Source organism: Neodiprion pinetum, chromosome 5 (assembly GCF_021155775.2).
Source record: "Neodiprion pinetum isolate iyNeoPine1 chromosome 5, iyNeoPine1.2, whole genome shotgun sequence".
NCBI lineage: Eukaryota > Metazoa > Arthropoda > Insecta > Hymenoptera > Diprionidae > Neodiprion > Neodiprion pinetum.
The window spans coordinates 21094960-21105274 of record NC_060236.1 but is presented as its reverse complement, the minus strand read 5'-3'; the positions used below and the strand labels follow the sequence as shown (position 1 = coordinate 21105274).

At 42.9% G+C, this 10315-nt stretch overlaps 1 protein-coding gene across 1 annotated transcript; it reads right to left on the bottom strand.

Moving 5' to 3' along the window:
- Positions 1 to 201: 201 nt before the first annotated feature.
- On the bottom strand, positions 202 to 10119 carry l(2)k09022 (HEAT repeat containing 1 homolog l(2)k09022). Its single transcript, XM_046629043.2, has 8 exons — positions 9993 to 10119; positions 9609 to 9751; positions 8686 to 8980; positions 4239 to 8571; positions 3818 to 4138; positions 3310 to 3752; positions 2708 to 3155; positions 202 to 2389 (listed from the first exon to the last, which is right to left on the bottom strand). Exons 2-8 carry the CDS (start codon positions 9748 to 9750, stop codon positions 2219 to 2221), a joined length of 6153 nt encoding a protein of 2050 aa, XP_046484999.1. The 5' UTR covers position 9751; positions 9993 to 10119; the 3' UTR covers positions 202 to 2218.
- Positions 10120 to 10315: the final 196 nt, after the last annotated feature.

The following is a 10315-nucleotide window of genomic DNA, read 5'->3' as shown; positions in this document are numbered from 1 at the left end:
AGGCTTACGACTTCGTGTACCATACCTAATATATTACAGTACAACCTCTCAATAATGCCACTTCCCCTAATCCGTGCTCGGACGCTTACCCCACTACCATACTACTACACTCCGGCATTATCCGCATTCTCTCTCAACAATGCCACTGGTGAAATACGTACATACACAAAGGTACGGAAGTTACACTTTTTCGCGCGGTACTATTGAGAGGGTCGAGAACTAATTCTGGAGGACGAGAGTTTGTAGTTAGAGTGGGGGAACCGAGATTCTGAGAAATGTATTCTCCCCTCACAGCCCGTGAGCGGCTCTATGAAGAGGTTGCACTGAATATAAATAATAATAATAATTTAATTATCAGTCTCAAGACACACAGGCCTAAAATGAAAATAGTACGAAATGAAGCACAGAATGAAGGGAAAAAATTAACTTCGCGAAGCAAATTGTCTCGCGCCTAAAGTAATAATAATAAGAATGAAATAAAAGCAGGAAATAAAGAAAAAACTTGACCAAGTTATCTCCAGTAAAATAAAAGTATGGTCCCAAACGATTGATCATGTCACAAACTTTCATGTTTGCAAGTTTCTAACTTTTCCCATACGATTCTAGAAGCGTTGATACCAAAGTCTATTCGATGTGACAAAAAATTTTGACTGAACTAAAACTCGTGGATATTCCAAAGTTTTCGATCATCATCGTAGAGAAATCGGAAATTCTCGGAAAATCGTGACACAGATTTCATTTATAATAGCCCAAAACAGTTCTCGGGAAACTCTCGTTAGCTATTTCAGTTGAAATACTACTCGAGGAAAATTCAAGAGTAAGTTCGAAATTCTAGGTTTTCGATTGAGTTTTGTGATTGAAAACAGAATACGATAATTCTATATTTTTCCCGCTTTTGTAGGTATATAACGACTCTGTAATAAAAATGAGAACTTTACCCAAAATTGTGCGATTAAATTTCAACGAAAAATATCTCTTCTGGAATATTCTTACGTAAAATCATAATTATTATCGAAACAAACCCTTATATTGTATGTAAGCTTGAATGTACGTATATTGTATTCGTATAGCCTGAATCAAGGAATTAATCCCGATGCAAAAATGGCGTACACTGATTAAGATTGCAAATATCACAAATTGATTTTAATTATCACAGAGATTACCGAACGATTGCAAAGATTTCAGCAAGATGACTAAGCATTAAAAAATTTGCAAGGATTACAAAATTTGCAAGGGTTGCAAAAGATTACAGGGATTACGGGTCGATTACAGAGTTTACATAGAGATTGCAAAAAATAACAAAGAATACTCAAAATTACAGTGAATACAATAGAATACAAAGAGTGCATGAGATTACAGTAACCTATGTACACCAGATTACAGCAGTGATTCACCCCTGGGCCTGAATATAATTATACAGACGTAAGAGCATAATGTATTCGTACATGTATTTTACTTACGTAATTCGATTGTGACGATGACATTGATGATTGACGTAAGGAAAATTCATCGATATTTTGTCAATTTATTGTTATTATTGTATTATTATAGTATATGTATATACATGTACGCATGCGTGTATACGTATCCGTTCAAAGCATACACATACGTGAACACACAGAAATAAAAAGATTGAATAAGAAAAATTATATATTATACATATAGTATATGTACATTGTACATGCATGGCATATTATATTTTACAACTATGTATTATATAATATAGTAATGATATATATATATATATAAACAATGCGTATATAATAGGTAAATATTAATATATTTCGTCCAAATAATAATAATAATTTTTATTATAGCTATATCGATAGAACATATTATCTGTAAGTTCAAGTAATATTATACCTATATAACATATATACGTATAGTATATACAAAATAGTAATAAACCGAAGTTTTTGTACGGTTTCGAATTTTTTTTATTGTCCGTGTTTCGGAATGATACGTGTAACATCTACGCTCACACGAACGCATCCTAAAACGTCCCAAATGGATTTTTATCATTATCATCCAATGAGAAATCTGTGTATTTATTGTAATTATTAATGGGTCGGGTGAGAATAATAAGCAATTGACGATACGTATAACCGATAACAGTTTTATTACGTTCGAAATGTATAACGCATCATTTTATTTGTAAATTGAGGTGGACAAGGTATTTGACGAAAAGTCGGTAAAAGTAAAACTAAATTAAAGAACCCTAGAAATATTTTTGTAAAGGTTCGTTTAGGACCTCTTCTAAAGTCCGGACAGCGTCCTGTGCGAGTTTCTCTGTCTCCTCATCTTCGTCTTCTAAAAGCTCGGCCAAGAACGGTACAGTTTCTGGTAAAAGAGGCATGAAATCGTCCCCCAATTTTCTGGCAATCTCCACCTGTGTAAATTGACCGTTTTAGTACAGACTAGAGTCCTTTATTTGCAGGAAGCGTAACAAGCAAACGTCGATAAAACTGTATAAGACAGCAACGAAAAGCATAAGTTACGCAAAACCTACCAATCACGAGAAAACAAATGAAACATTAGAACAAAATTAGTATGCGCACTACTAATATGTGTCGAATGTATTATCGACGTGTCATTTGGCGATCGGTATTTCAAGCTATTTAGAACGACAGTATGGATTGTCCCGGCCATATTTTCACCTTTGACGAACGCTCGAAAGCTGGAAAATTTAGTGTTTCAAAATACTCACTATAGAGTTAAGGGCGCTGCTCCTGACGTAAGATTTAACGTGTCTGGTTTTCAACAGGATCTGATAGACGAGTTGTTTGTGGAGCGAGTCGTCCTGAATAGCGCCAGCAAAGCTAGCGATGCACGGAATTATGAGATCCCCAGCTCTCTTTTCGTACGCATCTTTACCCCCGATATCGTTTTCCAGCTGATCAATGATCGGTTGTGCAAGAGTCTGGAATCTCTCCTCGGTAACAAAGTTTCTGGGATCGTACAGGAATATCCTGTACAGAGTGAGAAGTATCACTTCGACCAATTCTACCTGGTTTACTTCCAGTGGCATCCTCAGGCCATCATCCTCGGCAATAAACGGATTTTGACTCGCCAATAGTGAGGCTGCATGTTTCAGAAAGTGACCCGCGAACAGGATGAACAAAGACTTCAAGGACTCTGCTATATTCGCCGTCAACCTTTGGATCAAATTTTATACAAATTGAACACACGAAATGCAGAAATCGCGTAAGTAAAAATTGCAATCATAAGTACTCTCAGGTTTTTTCATTACTTCCATGACCAGTGAACATTCAGAGTAAACGTAAACATGGTTGAACAGAATCCCAGTACCTGTAAAACGTGATGTTGCGCATTTTCTGATTGGGATTCCTTGCAGCCCAATCGTAGAGGCGATAGAACAACGGTCTGAAGGAGGCTTCGCTGAGCTTGAGAACCAAGGTAACAAGCGCTTTGCTAGCACTCTCCTCGACGAGGGCTACATCAGTCAGAGTAGGAGCATCAAGCAGTCGATTTTTGGATATCAGATCCTCGCGGAACTGTAAGACATTGAGGAAAAATCCAGCCAAGTCATGTATGGCGGCGTTAAGGTCATTGGACTGAGCGTTCGAGAAGGAATCAGCGAGCACGTTCATTAGTGGATCAACACAGCGGTAGAGTTCCTGTTTGATCAACTTCTCGTAGGTTTTGGTTACCGTTGGTAGCAAGATTCGAAGCGGTACGGAAGTCGAAAGCTTTAGCATCGTGGTTTTTAGCCGCTGGACGATCTGCGCTATCTGAAAGGAAATTTGCGTTCGACACAAGCTGACAAGAATAAATCCCACGGCTTAATGTACCTCACCTTGATATGGTCGCTGTCGCTGTATCGAGACCTAAGCTTTACCAGCTCAAAAAGGAGCTTGTCCAAATGCGGCGACAAGAAGCTGGCATGCGATTCGACGATCTTTTGAACCGCAGAAACCACGCTGAGGACGACAATTTCCGGACAATCACTTTTCTGGCATTTTTCTTTGAGAATTAGTAGTATCGCCGGAATAAACGTGTTCAACGAATGAATGGCGTGGGTTCGCATTGTTCCGCACAATTCCGCCAGGCACAATACTGCACTAGCCAACACCGGACCATCTCGCGACTGGACCAGATTAGTCGTCAGCTCGAGTACCTAGATGGGTGCGAAAAAAAACCAAAAGTTGAGAAACTCCGTTGGGATGAGTGTTCGACTCGTGGTGAGTCCACTTTTGAGGACAGTCAATAAAACTTACTGGTTTGAATACGGCAGGATGGTCTGTTGCTAGGATTTTTGCAAGTAATTTCAGGCTGATGAGGGCGAATTGTTGAATAACTTCGTTCTCGAGATGCGCAGATTTTTGTTTACCAATGCTGGCGAGTCGCATCAATGGCTCCATCAGGGTGAAAAGAACATCGCGATCATCTGGGCCGAAATTTTTCTGCAGAAGTCTGGTGTTCAAAAGTTCTAGAGCTTTCTTTCTAATGAGTATAGAATTATGGTGCATCAGCCGCTCAACACTCTCGACAAATGTATGATTCGACAGAAGGCTGTTCACGTTATCCAGTACGTCGTAAGCGCGGTGAAGCATCACCTTCCAGTAGGTTCCTTTGGATTGAGTCTGGTTAGCATTGTAGCTCTTGGCCATGAGCTCAACAAGTTTAACAATCTCAACGATCAACTCATAGTAATCATTTTTCAGGCTCATTGTCTCCTCGGCGTCGAGTTCAGCAACTTTGTTAACAAACCAGGAGGATGACAACAGAGAGCTGACGAACAGAAGGACCGTGTGTTTGAAGTGCCTCAGCTGTTTTCCAGTGTTCTGATTGACGTCGAAAATATGATTCTGACCGTCAAACTTGGCCGTTCTCAAACCTTTCTCATCCTCGACCTCGGTGGGCAGTGACTGTGTGAATTGCATTATTTTTATGCAGACGTTGATGAGCTGTCGTTGCGTGAACTCCTGCGATATGTTAAGAGCGAACTCCAGCGTTGGAGAAGATAGTTCGCGAGTTTTTTCCTCGCCTTTTTTCGGTATCGCGAGTACATGACTTTCGAATGATAGGAGGAAGAACAAGTGCAGATGTTTTTCCAGTAGCTGAAGCAATTTCACGAATAGCGGACCGCGTCTATGCTCCGGAATGTCAGGTAAGGAGGTGATGAATACGCGGAGAATATCGCAGGCGTACATCTCGTCTTCGGCGGCATTTATTATCGGCACAATGGTTTCGATGGTCTTGGATATAATCTGGATCGAGTAGGCGTCGTCTTGTCTGAGAACGGACGAGCCCATAAACGTGAAAATGGGCATGATGTTGTTCAGTGCCACCTTGAGATCGGCCACCTTAAACAATTCAACCAGAACGAGAAGCGCGTGATGATGAGTCTGTGGGTTCTGCGACGTCCTTATGCACTCCGCGATCAGGTCGACTTGCGCGTGGCCTTCCGTTATAGCCAGAGAGTTGACACTCAGATGGAGAATCGAGGACAGTATAAGCTGGTTGGTATACTCCAACGCACTCTGCTCCTCGAACTTCAGCGATACACGGAGGAGATCAAAGAGGATTGGGACCAAGAGTTCAGCCCTGTCTACGTTATCTGCTCTCTGAACGAACTCCAACAGCGTTATTCCCCGCTTCCATGCCCTTGTGCTGATTACTCGAGGGTCCAGCGACGCCGCTACTTTGCTCTTTTTTCCCGCGGGGACAGCCAACTTCGCGTTCGCCATCAGCGTCAGCTCGTCCACTATAAGCTGAGCATCGAGCCTGATCTGTCGGACTGCCCGATTACCAGCAGCGACCACTGAGCTTAGTTCGCAGTCCGTGACCGCGTCGATTATACTGGCGAGAATCTTCGCCTGTTGGATTTTCGACAGCTTGCCAACCTGTTTGAAGAACGTTTCGTCTATCTGCTTCATTAGGATTACACTCGGCGGTTGGTAATCGCTATTGAAACGTATCCTCGACTTGTAGTCTTTTATACTCTTGTCGAACAGCTGCAACACGAGTTTGTCGCTTAAAGCTCCTGCCGTTGAGGCGTCGAATCTCTGCAAGATGTTCTTCAATGCGCTTCCGGCGAACTTTGGAGCACAGGGCAAGCCTTGTATTTGATCGAGGAGCGAGATTCCTAGCGGCGCTAGAGTCTGTAGCACCGTGACCCCGTTCACATGGGACAAAATGTCCAAGATCTGAGCCACCGTATGGATAGGAGTACTTATTGAGGTCGCGGTCGCCAGAAGCTGAGCAAGTCCATCCTGTAGCCCTAATCGTCGATTGGGAGTTATCTGATGCTGAACGTCTGGATCGGGTGACAGTAGAGTGTACAAAATAAGCGATAGCTGTTCGTGGTCCATCTTGATCTCCGCTTTCCGCTCCATCAACTCGCCGAGCAAGGCTGAGAAACCGTCGGTGGACAGGTTAAAGCTGTGCGAAAGCCTCTGTAGTATCTTTACGGCACTTGCTCTGCAGTCGGTGTTCTTGTTGGCTAGAGCTATAAGTAGATTTGGGATGAAAGTGCAATCCTGAAACGCCCATTGAAGCGACTGCTTTGATTCCAGGAGCGAGTAAGTTATTTGAAGACAGTGAAGAGACGTCTGTGGTAAAACCGGCTGGGCGAACAGCTGCGAAAGGAAGCAAATTGTATCCTCGGCGTTAGTGAAGTGCCTCTTAAGGAATATCTTGAGACACCAAAGGTAGTGCTCGGACCTGTCCGGCTTGTTAACACCCTCGAAGAATATCTGAATAAAGTTGAGGACCAGCTGACTGCGCTCCGGCGCTCTCTCGAAGTCCAGGGTTGGGTTGGCACTGAGGTCAAGACGTCGATGGACCATTTCGAGGACGTAGGTTCCAACCTGCAGTGGAAGCACTTCTTTCGAGGCTAGCTCCAAGGCATCGACGATTTTATCGCCGTTCAGCTGATTGCAGTTGGGCAGCAGTCGAACCTTTGGATAGCTCTTGAGCACCTTAGAGGCTATGTCGATTATGTCGCGAGCCACCTCGTGCGAGAGCAGACCGACTGGGACTCGGCACACGGAGCCGAGGAGTATCATGCTGAAGAACATACTGACGGCGTTTCCGTGCGTCTCCTGCTGCTTGAGCGTCAAAAGTATACTGGCGGTTGAGGGCAAAAGAGTGGTGTCCAATATCCGGTGAAACGCCGCGGATGAAACGGCCTCCGGACCGCATGGCTCGTAGCCGGCGTCGCTCTTCACCATCTGCATGTAGGTGTTGTTGTTGGCATAGTCGGAGTTCAGCACCTCCATGGATATCTTGACCTCGTCCTTGTTTCTCGGGAACAAATATGGTAGCACGGTGATGAAGACTCGGGTATCGTAGTGGCTGCATAGACTGAGCAGAATCCTGAGCGCTGGAATCCCGAAGACAGTTGGAGAGTACGGATTGCTTTTAAGAACAAGGCGAAGCAACTCGTCCACCAAGACGTCCACTGTGAAGAGGGACTTCAGTTTATCGGCTGAGAACATCGTCAATAGCGTAAGAATCACATCCTCATTGTCGTCCCTGAACCTTGCCAGCAACGCGTTGGTCACCATGTCGCAATAGTTTTTCGAGACCTGAACTCGGTTCTCGGCGACCAATTTTAGCCCGGCTATTCTCTGGTTCGGATCAATGTGGTGAAGGCGGTCCAACACTTGCATGGTACCTTGGGCACTGCGGATGTCCGCATGCCAAGGCAGAAGGAGACCCAGGACCTTTTGGGACTCGGCGTCGCTCTCCCCCTTCTGGACGAGGCTTTTCAAGTAGGCGTCGAATTTTTCAGGGTATTGTTTTTCGATGGCGTGGAAAAAATTTACGAGGAATTTTGTCGACTCCTCAGAAATGTTGTCTATCGGAACGTGAAGACGCAGCGTTTTTTCCAGTATTGCGTCAACTTCGTCGTCGCTGAATCTTATCGCTTTCAACAGGTCTTCGCCCATTTTGTGCACCTTCTGATACGCGTCAAGTCTATCTTTCTGCACACAGCGTATGCAGCTACCAAGCAGCTTGACAACGAAATTCTCGATCTTACCGCCGGACGATTTCACCTTGGCAAGCATTTCCGGGAACCAAGTGAGCTCCGAGAGTTTGTTTATTACTTTTGCGGAGACCGATACCGGTTGGGAATTGAACATGAAGACGAGCAACAGGATCGGCTCGTATTGGAGCGGCGGTTTCGTCAGCATGGCGTGAGCGATGTGGTTCAACGTTTCCTTCTTCAGCTTTGCTTTGCTGCAGATTTTACCCACCAGCATATAGCTGCTCGACGCGAAGTCAACAACTTTACTGGTCAGGCCTTTTTCCAATGCGAACAATAAGTGCGTCATTTGATTTTCGTTCAGTGGTTTCGACCTGTCCAAAACACCGATCAATGTCATTGTGTAAAATGCGTAGAGCGTGCCCAGCGAAGACGCTTGAGCTCCACAGACTTCGGTCGCCTCGCATATGTGTTCGCAGATATTTCTGAGTAATCCACTGTCAGTCGAAACTCGATTAATCAGAGTCGTTGTGGCCAATGGGACGCCGGGTTTTTGGAGCGGTTCTAACCAGTGCCAATTGTCGCTGGCTTGTGAAACGTTCACCAGCTGGAGAGCTCTGGAATATAAAATGAAAAGAGATTTTAATTCTCGGTCGAATTTCATAAATCTAATTGTTTTTTTTTTTTAGCTGCTCAGATATTGAACAGCCCTGTTAAAGACTTTTTCCTACCTGACGAACATCCGTGTCTCGTGGTAAGGAAGTATGAGAAGCAAAAATTGGTCCCTGTTGAATTCGTGTATATGAAATCTGCGGATCAGCCATTCAAGTGTTTTGTGCGCTGGATTGAGGAGGAAGTACGGTGATAGGAGAATTAGAAATCGCTTGATTCTTCCGTCTAAGACCTTGTTAATTGCTTTGTCGTGCACTGATCTCTCAAGACCCACTGTGCTGTGCGAGAACAAGTCACGCTTAAACTCAGCGAACATTTCGCTTAGCTTTATCAATTCCTCGAGACCATTCTGACCTGGAATTGAAAAAAGAAAAATAGACAAAAATTATAGTCTTCGTATCTAATTTCCAATATAATTTTCATTTAACACTCTGGTCTGTACCATTTTTCATCGCCAATATTATGCATACCACGGGTCATTTATGAAGCGGAAATTCTATTCCTTATTAACTGATTCAGAGAATTCGTTCTTATAATCTTAATAATGAAATGGAATCGTCAGAATGTCTTGAGTAGGAATATGCAAATACAAATGTGATATCTATAGTGAGTAAATAGTTATTTAAAAAAGACAACAGAAAGGCGCGAAAGATTCCCTTTGCAGAAGCGTAACATTTAAAGTCATGTCAGGTCATTAATGACCCAAGTGTAGACCAGAGGGATAATTGTCTTGCTTTTATATTTCAGTTACTAATATGCGTGTTTTTCGTGATTCTGAAACTTTGAGACGATGCACAAGTGTACATAAATCACAAATTGTTTCTCGAAGAATTGTTCTTGGCGCACAGAAATATCAATTGCTCTAAATTGCTTATTAGTTTTAGCGTAGATGTTTTATTTTCTAGTGGAAAGCACTGGAGAGCTCAAAATTTATATTGGATTAATGATGAAAAATAATTTGTGAATGGCATTCAGTGCTCACCGATCTCAAAGACAGTTTCTCTGTCCAAATTGGCAGCCTCTTTAGGATCGAACAAAAGACTCGGCTGCTTCTTTTTCTGGATAAGGAGCGAAGTCTGCGGAGCACGCAGTCTGCTTAATTGACTTTGTAGCGAAGTTGCCATTCTGAAATTTTGAACGGTATTCATTAATTGCAACCAGATTTGTGAGGCGGCATTATTTAATCACATATTTCACTTCTTCGAATGTAAACGATAACCTCAAAATGCCATGGACATGCAAGAACGTAACCTAAAAAGGTAATGATTTGGGCATAACTAGTGAGTGAATAAAGAACTATTAGATTATTTTAAAATACTCTATAATAGGCAATACAATAATACTGTCGATTTTTCTAGTTTATTACCTGACTTCAATTCATGCAGGCCTTGTACGCAAATGTAAATAGTTTACTATGCTTGCCTACAAGCTGCCTCGCTTTTAGAACGCTAACCTAACATAAGCACGTTAGCGACGGTAGCCGTTGATTATGGAGGGTACCTCTACCCCCACTACCCACCACCTTTAACTACGAAGTGATCACGTGCACTGATCACGTGAGTAGTGGAAGCTTAGCAAATTGCATATAATCAAGCTGAGCATTGATGCGAATTGATGGTTGCATACAATAAGACGGCTCAATCCAACTACAGAATTGATAACTGATAAGTTGCATACTGTAAAACGTTG